Source organism: Metopolophium dirhodum, chromosome 1, assembly GCF_019925205.1.
Source record: "Metopolophium dirhodum isolate CAU chromosome 1, ASM1992520v1, whole genome shotgun sequence".
Lineage (NCBI taxonomy): Eukaryota > Metazoa > Arthropoda > Insecta > Hemiptera > Aphididae > Metopolophium > Metopolophium dirhodum.
This window is the reverse complement of record NC_083560.1, coordinates 22,240,988-22,259,308: the sequence shown is the minus strand read 5'-3', so window position 1 is coordinate 22,259,308 and position 18,321 is coordinate 22,240,988. Positions and strand designations below refer to the sequence as shown.

The 18,321-nt window shown below is 28.1% G+C and overlaps 2 protein-coding genes across 6 annotated transcripts in view; one reads left to right on the top strand and one right to left on the bottom strand.

Moving 5' to 3' along the window:
* Positions 1-2,248: 2,248 nt before the first annotated feature.
* Positions 2,249-17,029, bottom strand: LOC132940456 (sentrin-specific protease 2-like). The gene is made up of 4 exons (XM_061008083.1): positions 16,891-17,029; positions 4,504-4,580; positions 4,370-4,430; positions 2,249-3,235 (listed from the first exon to the last, which is right to left on the bottom strand). Exon 4 carries the CDS (start codon positions 3,220-3,222, stop codon positions 2,590-2,592), a length of 633 nt encoding a protein of 210 aa, XP_060864066.1. The 5' UTR covers positions 3,223-3,235; positions 4,370-4,430; positions 4,504-4,580; positions 16,891-17,029; the 3' UTR covers positions 2,249-2,589.
* The window catches only part of LOC132940433 (uncharacterized), a 128,562-nt gene continuing 116,685 nt past the window's right edge, over positions 6,445-18,321 (top strand). The window contains exons 1-4 of one of the 5 annotated variants that reach the window (XR_009664089.1): positions 12,630-13,162; positions 13,230-13,345; positions 15,958-16,038; positions 16,763-18,187. The gene's annotated coding sequence lies outside the window, so the exon portion shown is untranslated. Of the gene's footprint in view, positions 6,639-12,629; positions 13,346-15,957; positions 16,039-16,762; positions 18,188-18,321 lie in introns of those variants that run through there. The other 4 variants (XR_009664088.1, XR_009664085.1, XR_009664086.1 and 1 more) reach the window with 4 other exon arrangements.

Sequence of the window (18,321 nt, the reverse complement as noted above, 5' to 3'; positions counted from 1 at the left end):
AAATGACCTGTTAAAAATAAAGAAACGTTTTTTCGTTTTAACAAAAGTTCATATCATTGTTCCATAATTGTTAAAAAAAACCCCACATACAATGACATAAGATACACCCTGTATAATTATTATCAATTATTATGGCCCATGACACATACGCCAATATAATGGAGGGGAATAGTAAGTTCCTACATGAGAGTATAAAGTAAAAAACTACATACATTAATTCCTACAAATGTGATGTGTTAATTCTTACACTGATCATACACTAAATTTTTATCAACAATATATCCATATATTTTGAAAATTATTTAAATACTTTAACCAACAAAAACTTTTACTATTGTCAAATGTAGGACAATGCTATTTTCTTTTCAAAATATACTTCAATTTGTTAAGTGCGACTGAAGTTTAAACTATACAATTTTGACTTCTTACAATTTTCATTTTTAAATACTTGCCTTAGTCTGCAATATGTATATACAGGCAAGGATAACTTAATACATATTTTCCAGACAAAAAAAAATAATATAAATTACCAGTTAGCATCATAATTTTTGGGTCCAAATGATTTTAAGTTTTATAAATATAATAAAACGAAGTACAGCAAATCTTAACATTTTATATTTTTATAAACTGAATTAAAATGTAGCACAGGCCAGTGAAAAATGAAACGCTGGCCGCCAGTTGCCCATCCCTGCTATAGTGTATTGTTTTTTTACTTCAAAATCAACTCGTAGGTATTATAAATTTAGGTAGGTACGCTAGGTGCACAATTAGCAATATTGCGTTAACCTGGTTACCTATCTGACACATATCGGGCGCAAAATAATATTATAAACCAGATTACACGCCATTTATTTTATTATTATTGTCGTTTAATCCGGCCAACAAATATTTTGTACTTCACTATCACACGGACTTATCTTTAATAAATACTAATAATCACTTACTACGCACACATTTAGACCATGACAAATCTAGTTTGTCATTATTTACACTACCCGCACTCAAAACTATAATATGAAAATAAATTGCATAGTACCTATGTTTAATTCCTTAAAATCGGTCGGTGGTCCATTCACATTATTCCTTTTTTTAAAAAATTCAAATTTTTAACCCTATTTCCACCCAGCAACACAAAATTATTTTAAACAATTGTAACGAAGGCTCGTAACTTTCAAGATACAGCTGACAATAGACATATAAGGTTTTTTCCTGTCTTAAAAATTGAAGGGTTGAGAGTGAGTTAAATAGCCTTGATTTGTGCATTAGAAGGTATTTATGATTTGACGAAGCATTAACTCGTGATCAAAACCTATAGTATTAATTTCCAGTTTATACCACTACAAAACATTGCACTTTTTTCATTAGGTACACATTTTTTTAACCCCCATACATAAGTACCATAGTTAATATACCAGCAAACCAAAATTGATGATTTAACTATCAAAATTTTCAGAAAAAAGATTTACCAGAATCTATTAAAAAATATAGTAGTTACCATTTGAAAAAATTGTTGATTTTGCTATTGGTACGCCTAGGTGTTTAAAAATTTTGAAATTGTTATAAAAAAATGACCTGTTAAAAATAAGGAAACGTTTTTTCGTTTTAACAAAAGTTCATATTATTGTTCCATAATTATTAAAAAAAACCCCACATACAATGACATAAGATACACCCCGTATAATTATTATCAATTATTACGGCCCATGACCCATATGCCATTATAATGGAGGGGAATAGTAAGTTCCTACACGAGAGTATAAAGTAAAAAACTACATACATTAATTCCTACAAATGTGATGTTATAATTCTTACACTGATCATACACTAAATTTTTATCAACAATATATCCATATATTTTGAAAATTATTTAAATACTTTAACCAACAAAAACTTTTACTATTGTCAAATGTAGGACAATGCTATTTTCTTTTCAAAATATACTTCAATTTGTTAAGTGCGACTGAAGTTTAAACTATACAATTTTGACTTCTTACAATTTTCATTTTTAAATACTTGCCTTAGTCTGCAATATGTATATACAGGCAAGGATAACTTCATACATATTTTCCAGACAAAAAAAAAATAATATAAATTACCAGTTAGCATCATAATTTTTGGGTCCAAATGATTTTCCAATCCGTCGAAATGTACATTATTACATTAAGTACCTAAATGAAATATATTTTCAGATTATTTAGATGGTATAAGTTAGGCAGTTAGCTATCTATGAACGAGTAAATAACCCAAATACATTTGCATGTTGTAATTTAATCAATATTTGAAGAATGACATTTTAAAAACACAAACAAGGATTTGACAATCTTATGTTTTCAAAAATATTATTGTCTTATTATATAACATATTTTCCACAAAAAGAAGGACACAATATAAACATTAAATAATATAAAACTAATCAGTACCCATAATATTAACTTACCATTTAAAGAGAATAATAAACAAAAATACATAAATACAATCAGTCAATAGTTTATGTATTTTATATACACAACTTTTTACACTGATATAATTAAATCTAAATACTTAAGACTAATATTTTATTATTTACAAATAATAGGTACTAACCAAAAATTAAATTAATTTGTTAATTAAAAAATTATTAGTTATACGATCTATTTCCTCATCAATATGATTTTCCTCCACATGTATGTTAATGAGTTGCTGGGTACTCAGTTCATAAGCGATTAATTTCCTAAATGAGAGCATATGCTTTTGACTGAAATTAAATACGGCATCTCTTGACAAATACTCCGCGAATGTGCACACAAACACTCCGCAGTCCTTCCCGTTAGACTGAATGGGGTTGTCAGCTTTTACTAATTTCCAGTCTTCAAAAGGTAGAGGTGTACCCAACTTTCGTCTGTGCTCGAGGCCTAAGTATTCCAATATATCACTATGAATTTCAAAATTGTGATGATTGCTTAGACTGTCATAGTATACAACTTGCTGGTCTTCCATGTCCGCCATGACGAGTACCCAGTGTGCAAAATTGTTCGCTTTAATGTTGATAGGAAAAAATACTTTTCTTTTTGAAAAAATATTAACACGTTTTGTCCAACGCTCTATAAAATTGTATCCAGATTTCTTAAGCCGCTCATAAAAATAGGTATCAAAGGAATAAACGCTCGGATTTTGTTTTTTGATCAAATTAAAATAATCATTTATTACGTTGTCATTTAAGTACCAGTGGGTCGGTGGAGCCATACTTGTCGACAAACTAAAATCATAAAATATAATTATTAGAAACACAATTTAATTGTACTTGTTTTATATTTGTTAAAATTAATAGTTTCTAGTTTGTTCTTACGGAATACAAAATAGACCCCCTGTAATAGTTACACATTTTAAAATTAAGTAACTTGGTGACATCTTACATTTCTAACTTATAACAAGATTGAATCATTTTCAAGTGACATGCCAATAAATATAACTAGTTTCAATGTGTGTTGTAACTTTTTATAATAGATTCATGTAACATAATGTTCTTATATTACGTGTCTATGCTTTAGCTAATTTAAATTATATTAACTCAACAAGATTTAATCAGGCAAAGTCTATTAACCTTTTCACAGCTAAGTTTTTTTTCCTGAAATAATCATATCTGCTGAGTAATTTTTTCACTTTATTAACCACTGGAATAAATAATATGTTAAATTAATTTTCATTGCTACCATAATGAACATAGAAACGTTTTTTTTTCATACCAATTCGTTTAATTTTTCTGCATTTTTCGGTGTAATCACTAATGAGATAACGTGCGTATTTTGTTTTATAAATAAAGGAACGTAATACTACGTCTGTGGCAGTGAAAATGTTAATGAAAACAGATTTTTAGGCAAAACCAGTTTTTGACAAAAAGTTCAGTTTTTTTGATATAACACAAAAACATATAATTATAGATACTTTAAATTTTAACGAAATCTTTGCATGTCAATTTTCCATACATACTTACATTTTCAAAGTATTTTGAAACTTATTCAGCTATTTATTTATTAATTTTTTTTAAAATTATTGTCAGTATATTTTACGTTTTTAAAAAGAGTATAGATGTTAACCAATAAAATTTTTTGTAAAACATTGTTAAGAATATTTTAATAAGAGAAATTAACAAACTCTAATTAATATATAATAATAATTAAATAAAAATAGGTTTCATCAAAACATTGATTTTTTAAGCTTATCAATCGAGCTACTTATTATTGAGTTTATTTACAGACTTTTATAGTTTACAAATAATGAATATAAACTAGAAGAGTTTTTTTTTTTTTTTGTAAATACATTGACTAAAATAAATTACTCTTTCAAACAAATTATTATTTTATAAACATAAAACCAATAATAAAAGGTATACCTTGGGTCTTGAAAATTTGAATAAATTAAAGAGTGTTGATGGTAAATTGGCAACAGCAGACCTAAAATAAAAGTTAAAATTCAGCATAAAGTTGTATAATACATGATATAAATATATATTCACAAATTACTTACAATCCAAACCGGGCAATAAATTGCAATTTGTGAAATTGTTCTGCGTTGTAAATAAGTGTTTCGAAGCATCAAATTTTCTGTGAAAAATGTTTAAAACTTAGATAATATTTCATTAAAATGTAAATTTTCAATTTTTGTATGTATATTTTGTAAGAGTTTTATGTATTAAATGATAGTTTTTCTTTTTTATAAATATCAATTAACATTTTTCATTGAGTTGCAATGATTGAAAATTGAATACAAGGGTTCTTTATAAGTAGTTGATACTATACCTAACCAAAAAACTAAATATTATAAGACACAGTTTTTATTTTATAGATATTTTAAGTTCAAATTGGGATAAAATTAGATATTTAAATGAAGAATAATAATTGTAGATGTTTTGTTGTAATTTTAGGAATACTAGCTTAACGTTTAACTACTATTAAATTGCATTAACTACACTCTGTCTCATATTATAATAAGAGTACCTAACCTAAGGCAACGACAGATTTTTTTTCTGTACTTTTTTACTGGTAATAGTCATACTACTATGGATAAAATTCACTTTAATTGCCATGAGTTTTATTAATTTTAAACATAGCATTGTTTTTAGACTGGGTACAACATTTTTTTCTAACCGATTTTAGTAACGCTTTGTTTATTGCCAAGGAAATGCAAATCAACAATAATAACAATAAAATAATATAAATGTATATAATATAAGTAGCGTCATAGTAAATAGAGGTAGCAATTTGTATTGATAATATTATAATACCATTATTATCTTTATTCTAAAAGTATTATTTTTTAAAATAATATTTTTATACAACGAACTGCCACTGGATGATTCGTCAATTTTCTTTGAAGAGGAAAAATGTTTAGTACACATATCATACATATGTTCTAAAAAAAAAAAAAGACATTCGTAGGTATAATATAATAATATTTATATTTCATAATAATGTTAATATATAAGTATTATTATATTATACCTACGAATGTCTTTTTTTTTTTTTTGGAACATGTATAAATTAGTTTATGAGATAGTGCGAAACAAATATTGGAGAAATTTTATGTTTTGCGATTTTTCCTCTAGATCAGGGATCTCCACCGCAGTTTCACTGCACAAAAGTGTGACATGAAATTATTTATTGTAATTTTTGTCTTATTCAGTGTAGCATGTGTCAAGCATCAAATGATAAGAGAGTTTAAAAGGACGCCACCCCCGAATGTGTTATCTCTTTCTTACAAACGCGTAACATACCAAATTTATGCTTAGCAGTTCACATTTTATGCCGTTAGCTTAAAAATTAGAGTGAATCGATCTATTATGAAACTTTATGGAACCTAAGTACATTATTTGTGTTTTGTTGGAAGTTTTTACGATAATTCAGTTTTTAAGTGAGTTATGAGCATTTTTAATTTACTTAAAAACTGATTTATCGTAATAAAACTTCCAACAAATCACAGATGATGTTCTTACCATCAAGTTTCATAGTAGGTCTATTCACTCTAATATTTAAGCTAACTAAATAAAATGTGAACTTCTGAGCGTAAATTTGGTATGTTACGCTTTAGTACAACGGAGACAACACAAGTTTAAAAGTTATACGTAAATATGCTGATGGTTATTTATGTTTTGGTTTCACCCGAAATGACTAGGTATTGATTATAATTTACCCGTTTGTATCGTCAAAAATAAAATGTATTCATTTATTTGTGTGTGTCGTGAAAATGTATTAAAAGATCAAAGCGCCGTCAAGTAAAATAGGTTTGGGGTCAATGAACTAGAGAGTTGAGGCGCATGCGTAACAATAAAAATAGCAAAGTGGGGGTTATTGTTCCAATACCATTGTATATTCAACGCGTCTGGTTATGATTTCTTCTTTAATACTTTTTCAGTATGTATCGTCGCCGTCGCGTAACGCGTTGTCGAGTCACCGACCGCCGCAAACTCGTTAAGGTGGTTGGTTTTAAATTTACGGTTTGTTTATAAGTGATTGGTTTTAATTTGTGAATTGTCCTACGATAAAGTATCAGTAACTTAAGAGATCGTGAATCTTAATAGCCATCAGTCGTCACAGCACAATCAAGAAATTATCTGAAGCCTAATATTCTGAGGAACATACATGATTTTCAAGAAGAAAAAATCGGTAAGTCTGTTGTACACATTCTTAAAAATGTAAAATATAACTTTACAAATGGGCTATAACTAAATAAAATAATGATTTCCTCAATTTATTTTTGCACCGTCCGCATCTAACTCTTTGAAATACATGTCTCGAAAAACAAAAATCTTAAAAACGCGTGGTAACTAAATCTAATTTGTACCGAGTACCAAAACTCGTACTGAAGTCTGAGTCTGATACTGATCGGTATTCGTGTAACACACGCGTAACTTCTCGAACACTTAATATTAAACCGACACGTATCGTAATACATTTAACTCAAATTTATTCCTTGAAAATCTAGATGAAAACTCGAGTCTTTTGAGATCTTGGTGTACCACACTTGCACATAGAGCACTAGATTTTTTCGATTTTACAACAATTGTTATTACATCTGTATATTGTAAACGTCTCTATCGCGTGCCCACGCCCATGCACAACAACAAAACACGACGCAGCTGCGAATGCACTTTAACCCTCGTTATTTTACTAGGGTTGCTACTTTTAAATTTTATAGCTCGCAGAATTTTACAATCGAGATACATATTTTGACGTTTCATAAATCACAATTATTACATCTTTTCGTGTTTTAGAATATCGGTAGCAATGAGAAAGCATTTTCTGAAAAGGATTCAGCTATCAATATTAAAAACAATAAATAAGAATGAAAAAGTTCTAATTAAATTCATTTTTTTTTATTTTAGGATGAAAAGGTTTTAATATAGAATACTTATAATTTTATAATTAATTGTATTTTATTAATTTGTATACCAGCTAATACAGCAAATTATTATTATAATGTTGTGAATTAAACTAAGCAAGTAGCTGCATGCCTTAGAACTTTAAATTTCGACAAATTTTGTTCAAGGAGTAAAATATTTGAACTCAAACCTTAAAATTGCTCTTTTGGACAATTTAATACAAACGATTTAGAACCTTTTCATTCTAGACCCACTACGTGTGCATATTATGTGTATCTTCCATAAACATTTTATACCGATATGTATCATTATACTTAAATTTGTTTCTTAAAATGTTGAATGTTAATGCAATATTAACATATTATGCACATGTATAAATGCGTAAAATTGTACAAGCTATACAATTTTAAAAGGGTCATGGTTCAAAATAATGCATATATTTTCCAAAAAAACTCAAAAAACATGAATAGTTCCTATACTATGTGGCTTAAAGTAGCAACTCTAGCGATCGCAGAGCTGCGTGTGGCAGTTTTATCGTGCGACTCATTTCGACGCGTTATAAGAACATTCAAAGACCTTTAACCACGCCCTTATCTTAGCCCGTGCTATAAGTAGTTAAGTAGTTATCATGGTTAGTCTTCATGATTACCCTAGATCATATACAAAAAAATGGCTTAGCTCCCGTGAATTATAATTAATAATCATATAATCATTTCAAAGAGTATAAAAATAATTTGTGAGTGAACCGTGATGAGGAAAATTCGGGAACGTTCGATAAGAATTATGTCCAATCCATTGTTTGTTATCTATGAAACACGTATAATGTCTGGTTGCAGCGAGGTCTCCCTTCCGTGTTTTTCAGTTCATCTGATCGTGTATTGCTTCTCTATTGTTCTGTATTATTAGTTTTTATAGTCGCGGCACACTTTGTATAATAATTAGTATTGTGTAATTTGCCAAAAATTAATACTACAAATCCGGTAACAAGTTTTCATAGACCTTATAGTTAGTTAGTATAAGCTCTATGCGTTTATTAGCACCGTGAAAACTAGAATATTTTACTCTTCATAATTAACTTATTAGTTACATTATCACAGAAGCAGTATACAATTTAACTAAAGAGGGTGAGTGGATGTAGCTCTGCTGTACATTAGGTTACACATGGGGAAATGTATACTATAATGAATTGTATTAAACTTGAATTCAATGATATAATATCATTGTTTAAGAAAAACGTTTCTGAGTGGAGACGGTTTGTCATTCAGGATATGTTATATTGAATTTATTCGTTATAGCTTGTAAGTTTAATTAATTATATAATATTATTATCTTTTATTCATTTCTATGGTGATAAACAAAGCGTTAGAAATTAAAATCCCATTTTAATCGATTTTTTGTAATTTGTTGGTGGTTTTTCTAGTGCCATTAAATTATTATAGAGAAAATCTAAAAATGACCTCTTTAACGTACCACCTTGATCCAATTTGCTAAAAGATAAGATACTATATGTTGATATCGAAGCCTTCTTCTTCTAGTAGAAATTTTGTATACAGGATAATATAAAAATAAAAATAAACACCATTGTAAAATTACTAGCTTCCTCACTCCACTCAGAATTTAAAATAATCAAAAATAAGTTTTATATTTTATTTTAACAAATTTAATAAAATTATAACAATAAAAGGAAAACATTAATTCATTAGTATACTAAACTAATTTATCAATTTAATTAAAAATGGTTTCTATTAAGTTTGCTTCACTTCAAGGTGATTAAAACAAATTTGATATACAAAAATATATATGGTAGTTGTTTCAATAAAATTAACTGTAAAAATTAATAATTTGAAAGAGAAGGAGAAATTCCGAATTGGCTACTTCTACACATTATTTCCAACATAGAGAGTCAAAAATCAATATGGACAAAACAATTATAACAAAATATTGTCATACATTTGAGGTATTTACAACTAAAAGTGAAGAAAAATGTTCATAAAAAATAAATAAATCGAGTAAAAAATGTAAAAAATAAATAAAAAAATAACTAGCTTACACAAAACATTATTTTACAGATTTTAATGTTAAATTCTGCCCTTATTTTATTAACTGATGGGTTCACACAACTTATTGTAAAACTCGCCTTAAACACCAAAATTAAATTAAACTTCTTCCTATTCCTACAGACAAAAATTACAAACTAAAGATCTAGACCTAAATGCTAACTCAAGCCTAAATATTTTCTAAGCATTAATTATAATTTTATATTTTTAAATGTCCTTCTATTATTTATTCATAAGACTAGGTGTCTAGGTAGTATGATTATAAAACATCAGTTGTATAGAACATACAACTAATAACCAAGTGATAACCTAATTTAATAAATAGTAATACATTATATTAATTTAAATTTATATTTTTATATTGGTACACACAAGTAACGTGCCTAACATGAGTTGGCTTGGTTAAATATACTATTAATGTTTGTTATATTATTTAATATTATTTTTAAATGTACTAAGATATTATTCCAATTAATTCAGATAAAGTGACATCTGCTTGTGAGTATTATTTTACATTGATTGTACTTAAATTATTGTGATTGATGAATTTGGTGAAGGATACCCTGCTACTTTTTATATCAGTTCAAAGATAGATAAGTATATGTCATAGCTGTTTTACTTTTTTTGAAAATCATGGAGGTAACCAGTTGGCAACTTACAACTCCCGATACAGCAGTCACTCGATAATTCGAAAATTTAGGGGACTGAGATAAAAATTCGATTTATATAGGTTTTCGAATTTACAGAGTGTTCGAATAATAAAAGGAAAACAAATTAATTTGAATTAAAGAGAGGTAAAAAATTGTATGTATACATTACTTTTTTTTTTGACATTTATTTATTATACATACATATTAAAGTTTAGATTAGGTAGGTAAGGTACAATAACATTTATAAACAACGATAATATTTAACCAACATTGTTATTAGTTTCATTACGAGTATGTCAAATAGATTGTACATAATTTTTATATGTACATACATATGAACTTACATATAACCACGTTTAAGGAAATTTGAACTGTGAAATGTGTCCCACGGACAGACATTTCGAATTATCGAGAGGATAATAACCGGAATACCTAACCTATTTTCTTCTAATTATAGAGGTTTTCTCAGGGGACTCAGCGTTAAGTTCGATTTATGGAGTTTATCCAATTATTGAGATTCGAATTATCGAGTGACTAATGTATATTTACGACCAATAATGCTCCTACATTCTGGAATGTATGGATAAAAACTATATCACCTATTTTTAAATTCTATCTTTTATGTAAATGGGATATATTGACCACAACTGGCACAATATTGAAAACAAATTCAAAGTTCACAAACTACAAAAGCTTACATTTATAAAACTATTCATATCTTACTTAATGAATCGGTTGAAACAAAGTTTGAAAAGTTGTTAAGTATTTTTCTGTACTAGTTAGAAGAGAATCTTGCAATGCATAACTTCTAGGCACACATTGTAAGCACTTATATTTAACATAATAACATAGGTAGCTGCATTACCTAAATTTTAGTAGGTGCAGTAGTTACAATTAACTTGTTGTTACTATATTATATTTTAACTGAAATTGTACAACCACTTTATAAAAAATATGTTAAAAAATAATAAGTATCAAGCTTTCATATTAAGTATCAACAGTTTATTAATTTAACTATATATCTAATTAGTATATCTTAACTGATTATCAAAAATTACAAGCTAAAGATCTTTACCTAATTGAGTTAGCAAGCCAATATTTTACAAGAATTAATTATAATTTTATATTTTCAAATGTCCTTTTATTATATTATTTATTCACAAGACTAGGTATCTACTAGAAAGTATGATTAAAAAATATAACCTCTTAAAAAAATTTTCTTCTTTCAATATTGTTACGTATCAGTAGAGCTCAGGAAATAGTAATATAATTTATTATAATCAAGGCTGGATTTAATGAATTCATAAGTTAAAAGTTGATTTAATTTTAACATATATACTTAAGAGGATGTCAGCACAATATTTCCAACGCGCACATAGATAAAACACTTTCAACTAAAATCGTTATTTTGTGATTTTTAAGTAATTTTGAGTAAAATCAAAATTTTTAAAGATTATAAAAGATAATATTTTGAAGGTAAACATATTAGTTTTATATTTTGATGTTATTTGACTTTCAAAATAAACAAAAAAAATGTTGTTTAAATTGTATAGAGACAATATTTAGACAAATCGATCATACACACAAAAATATAATTCTGTATCATTTTTATAATGGGCTCTAAGACTCTAAAATGACTCCAAAATGACTTAAAAACATAAAAAAATGATTCTGCGTAAATGCAATTTGTCTATGTTGCGCGTGGGCCAGATAGAAAAAATGTATAACATTACGTTATTTACGAAGAATTTTATTCATAAATTTTTAGAAAAAAACTATTATATTGTTTTAATTAGTACAATAATACGATTATCATAAATTGTACGAATAGTACATACCTATGAATATAGTTTTCTATCAAAGTGGTCATAATTTATTTTATTAATTAATATGTTATCGATGGAGTCTTTTTAATTCTTTTTAATGAACTTAAGTTAATTGAAGTTAAGAAAAGTTAACAGTATTAGTTGGTCTAAAATTGAAGATTTTCTAAATTATTTATTTTGGTAAACAATTAACAAAAAATATGCAGTCATTTTTCAACACACATTTCCCATTACCTACTTTTGTTGTAAATACCAACCTTTAGTGTGGGATTTATTATTATTAAATTCTACAATAAATTTGATTGAAAAATAAAATACTTTTGTATTATACTAAATAAATCTATTTTAGCGTTTGCTTACTTATATAGTTTGACGTAAATTAAAGTAGCATACAGCAGTTAATTAACAAACTCTTCATAATTTTTTCCTATTTCAGGTATTTTTTTTTTTTTTTTTTGCTTTATTTAATGATTCATAATTAATGCTTATTAGAGTGCTCATAAATATGTTTATTAAGAGATTATTAAGAGATTATTCTGATGAGTTTCTGATTTAAGTGCTGGACGTCCAGAGCCCAGCTGGTCGTGATTACTGAATTCTCTATTGTGTACATATTGTTTATCAAATATTCAAATTGTTTCATTCTTAACCAATGGATAATAAAAAAAGTTACTTTATTTTCTATCTTAATCATAGATACCTATATACAATAACTACAACTAGATAGCCGTCTCCTTCTTATCATTGAAGCCGACCGCCATTTACCAAGCGGGTAATGATTACAACATCATCACAGAGTATGATGCGCATATATAAGTATATGAATAAATGTTAACATTGCCCTCTTTACAAATGGTGACAGACTTCAACATCGACCACAACCCCGGCTATTGAACTTAATCAAGTTACCATAATATTATAACCTAATCTATGTAGTATAAAGTCTGCTATCTAGAATTGTGTGATAAGGCAACTTATGTGATAGCGTGAAACTGATAAAGAATGAGGTGGTAGACGCTAGTGTAGCCGTGTCTTAAACGAGATCGCGCACCAATCGGAGTGAACCACGCATATGTTTACTGCCACGTCAGTGTTCGGGCCCAGCACTGTTGCCCGATCCGGCATTACGATTTTCGTCTAAATAGTAAAGGTTCAACCAGACACCAGTAACCACGCATCCAAAGTGTTAACTATAGGACATATTATTATTATTAAAATATGTCTATGGCATCTACTATCGATTATCATAGAGTTGCCGCATGGTCATAATTTTAGGTTAATTTATAAATTAATAAATTAAATAAATAAATACAATTAGTTTATAATTTTGTGTGCTTTATAGTCTTACAATTTACAAATGGAAAATGGTTCCATTTGTGTCAACTGTAGGTCGCAGGATGATGTTTTGAGTGCATTGAAAATTAACCCCAAATGGAGAGAAGTGGATTAAAACACGTGGTAAGTGAACCAACTGCATTAACGAAATATTAGTATTTAGTCATTAGAAATACATATTATTAGTAGTAATATCAGCTGATATCAGTGCCGTAACTATTAATTCTGAGGCCCTTATTCAAAATGTATATTCCTAATTAATATTATAATTTAGCAATTAATTTATTCTTTATAAATTCTAAGTGGACCAATGAATGTATTGATTTTTCAAATATTATGTGTATTATTTTTTTTGTATGTGTGTATACACGATAAATTGTTGAAATAATACTTTCAACTTTAAGGGTGGTATCTAATAGATAATAGGATCTTGTTGGTACTTTTAAATGGTTAAATGGTAAAAATTGAAAATTCCTAGTACTTTTCAAGCGCGTCCCAATTTTTACGGTAAACCCGATTTTCCCGAAATCAAAAATTTTTAATAACCGTAAATACTTTGTAAATACTTTGTTTTTTTTCTTTAAATGTCGTACCATCAAAAAGTTGTTAAGTTGACGTCACACCCGCATGTGTTGTCTCCGTCTTACACACGTACGATATAGACAAAACGCGTTAACGCAGTCCAAGTATAAATCGCTCAATTTTGGTTCTAGAGTAAAAATACCTATTATAAAATTTAATTGTGACAATATTTCTGAAGGCATGTTGTTACGTTTTTTCAATTATACCCAATGTAACGTTCATTATATCGTTTAGATAAAATTTTAATTTTTTAAAAAAAACTCAATGCCCTGCTTTCCAAAATATTGTCGTCTTTTAATTTTGTAATAATTGTTGTTTCTATTTTAACACCAAAATTGAGCGAGTTATACTCAGAATGCGTTAACACGTTTTGTCTATGTCGTACGTGTGTAAGGCGGAGACGGTGTGTCCGTCCTCATAATATACCATTTAAAAAATGTACAAAATACATATTTAAAATATTTTCTATACGCATTTAAACTAAGAATTATGAAGTCAAAATTGCGAAAATTATTTTATATGTAAAAAATTTATAGTAAAATGTTTTTCTCCAACTAACGTTTGAAAATGTAATACAAGATTCATGATTTGTTTATCTACCTTACAACAAAAAATGTTTACCGAAGTCACATTAATTTTTTATGAGCATTTGAAGTTCAAATTGTTACAACTTTGGTATATTATGCAGGTAATAAAACGATTTTTCACCTAACAATTTTCTTATGCTTTAGTTGTAATTCAAAAACAAATGATAACTTTTTAAAATTTTACTTTATACAGTATTTTCATACAAGTTAAATTGGAAAAAAAATAAAATGTTCAACTTAAAACAATTCACGGTAAATATTTTTTGATATAAAACAAAATAGATTAAAATAGTGAAATGTGATAAAATTTAAAAAAATAATAATTATCTTACCTATTAATTGAAATAAAAAATGAATGAATTCAATTTATGTTAATTAAAAAAGAAATTTAGTGAGTTAATAGTTAATTAAATGAAAATTCCAATAGTATAATGTAAGGTATAAAGTTTAAATTAAATTAACTTTAACTTTATAACTCGTTAAGTTAAATTGGAAAAAAATAAAATGTTCAACTTATAACGATTCACGGTAAATATTTTTTGATATAAAAACGAAATAGATTGAATAGTGAAATGTGATATATTAAAAAAAAAATAAAATAATTATCTTACTTATTAATTGAAATAAAACATGAATTCATTCATTTTATGTTAATTAAAAAAGAAATTTAGTGAGTTAATAGTTAATTAAATGAAAATTCCAATAGTATAATGTAAGGTATAAAGTTTAAATTAAATTAACTTTAACTTTATAACTCGTTGAGTTAAATTGGAAAAAAATAAAATGTTCAACTTATAACGATTCACGGTAAATATTTTTTGATATAAAAACGAAATAGATTGAATAGTGAAATGTGATATATTAAAAAAAAAATAAAATAATTATCTTACTTATTAATTGAAATAAAACATGAATTCATTCATTTTATGTTAATTAAAAAAGAAGTTTAGTGAGCTAATAGTTAATTAAATAAAAAATCAAAAGTATAAAGTTAAAATTACATTAACTTTAACTTTTTAACTACCTATACCCAGCGTTGTAAATAGTACCTACATTGAAGAAACCTTTTGAATGATAACTTTTTTAAATTTTACTTCATACAGTATTCCCATACAAGTTAAATTGGGAAAAAATAAAATGTTTAACTTAAAACAATTCACGGTAAATAATTTTTGATATAAAATAAAATAGATTGAAATAGTAAAACGTGATAAAATTAAAAAAAATAAAAACTTAAATTACTAATTAAATTAAAAAATGAATTCATTTTATTTTATGTTAATTAAAAAAGAAATTTAGTGAGTTAATTAAATGAAAAATCCAAAAGTATAAAGCGAGCTATAAAGTTAAAATTAAATTAACTTTAACATTGTTAAGTTAAATTGGAAAACAATTTATGGTAAATATTTTTTGATATAAAAACAAGATAAAATGACTTTGTGAAATGTGGCCTATTTTTTTAATTGTTCCAAGTCTTGAAAACATGCAATCACTTTACAAATATATAATATATATTTTATGTTTTGTAAATTCTGTAGTTCTTGACCGATTTTTTTTATTTTCCAGAGTCTTGAAAACGTGCGATCACTTTGCTATTATATATTCTAATATTATATAGTATATATAAACACCAAAAAATGGTTCAAGGTACCTACAATGTATAATGCACCTTGGAATTTACATTGAAATTTATAAAACAATTTCGAATATATTACTTGAAAAATAATATATAACCACTTAATTTTAGGTAGATGATAAAAATATAGTTCAATTCTTTAAAAATTAAGAATTAATGATTTTGTCCAAAAGTACATGTATATCAATTCGGTTGAATGTATTGATTTTGGACCTAAATACACATTTTTGTAAGAATGGACTACACCATTAAATTCTAAACAATAAAATTTCTAAACTTAAAATTGCACTAACCTTAAGAACTTCTATGAAAAAATTTAAATGTTGAAAATAAAATTAAAAGAAACCAAAAATTGTTATTTTGATAGGAGAAATTAATAATTTTTATAAATTAATGAGTGGTTTCATTGTTTTGACTGTGAGTAAATGGAGTTCCATAGTGACTATAATTGCTTCCACAAATAAATTCTTTATCAATTATTAAGGAAGAAATAAACATTAGACCAAGGTACACAAGGGCCAAAAAAACCAATACCAACTCTTCTTCACAAAAAAAAATATATTCATTTATTAATTTTATAAATTAAAATAGTATATTTTTATTGTAGAAGATAATGCAATTAAAAAATATAGTTATGATTGTTTTTTTCTAATACATGGTTTTTTATTAGGTATGTGCTTAAACCTTGTTTTAAATTAAAACTAATTCTTTTAAACATAACAATTTTCCTTTCAGGTATATCATTATAATATGAGACACAGTATAAAATGCAGGTTCTACAACACAGATGGAAGCAGTGTTGTAAATCAATGGATAACGTTGTTTTTGAAGTGTTAATTGTCTTAGTGTACTAGGCCGCTTACCTTCACACAACTTCTTAGTGTCGACTACTGTATACGACACAACTGGAACGCTGAAAGCAAGATGAAATTTATGTCTGACGTCGGTACTTTGACACTCTGCAAACAATCGTTAATGAAGCGCAGGAAAGCGATCGACACACGTTGACGAAGCGCTGACAGATCTCTGACGACACAGACCTAGAACCGAGAGAAAATTATTGAAAACATGCAAATACAACTGTGTAAAGGTCCCCCCCCCCCCCCCCACACACACACTGCAGCACTAGGCGTTAAATTCTATCGTCTTGGTTTTACCGCCGCGGTGAGCGGTGAAATGTGTCCTGCGTCGATTCACCGCCACCGCTGCAGTGCGTGAGGACCCTTGTGAAAAACATTTAATGCCACCCGAACAACAACAACAACGGTAATTTCAATGATGTCGCGTCGCACGTACAGAAACCACGGTAGTCACCGAACTCGCGTTATGACGTGGGTCTCGTTAACCGTTCGGTACGAAATATCGTATTCTACTATAATAGCGAGCAATCCCTTCTTTCGGATACGACGTTTTCGCCGACGGACGAAATGCGCGCGTTTCGGCACGTACAATATTCCCGTCGTATTAGTATTTCGGCGTACCTAACCCTATATTACGTGGTTTGGAAGAAATACACGCGTAGGTACGCGGTGGACCCGACGGATAAAAATGGCGTTTCGCGTCGTGTACGCGGTCTCGGACGTAAAATTTCGGACGGTTTGTGACGCGCAGACGTCTATTTGGCTAGTTTCGATCGCGTTCGGGGAAAAAAAAAAAAAATCGTACGGCGGCGCGCACGCGGTCCCGGGGCGGCGGTACCTCGAACGGCTCGGCGGCCATATTTCGTTGGAGACCGCTGCTTCGCATTTCGATGTTCGCGAAAAAAGAAACGTCGTGCGATCGCGTTGCGCCGTTACCGACGTGTCGTCGGGTGTCGTTGGTTACACTTACGTTGTTACGAAAAAAATTGCGATCCGAAGACTCGTTTACTCGGTGCAAGCGACGGGAAAAAATTCCGTTCGTAGACGACGAGAACGCGTCGTAGTAGAAAAACGAAAATGGCGTCTGTAAACAACTGTGTCGACGAATCCAATGCCGTGTGGCGGGTTCATTGTCTGACAGTCTGGCACTCTGACACGGAGATTTTCGGTGATAGATAAGGAACGAGTACGATTATTATTATTATTATTATTATTATTATTATTGTTGTTGTTGTTTGTGAGCGGAACGTAACGGCGGTGTCTATGGAGGCATAATATAATATTATAATAATATGTGAAATCCGATGGCGGTATTATATTATAAAAACCAAAATTTTCTAAACCAAAATAGTATTTATATTGTAATAAAAAACTATAGATATGATGTTTTTTTCTAGTACATGGTTTTTTATTGGGCGTGTGCTCAGACCTTGT

Excerpts from the sequence above, each read along its gene's own strand:
- LOC132940456 (XM_061008083.1), bottom strand. The coding sequence starts at position 3,222 with ATGGCTCCACCGACCCACTGGTACTTAAATGACAACGTAATAAATGAT.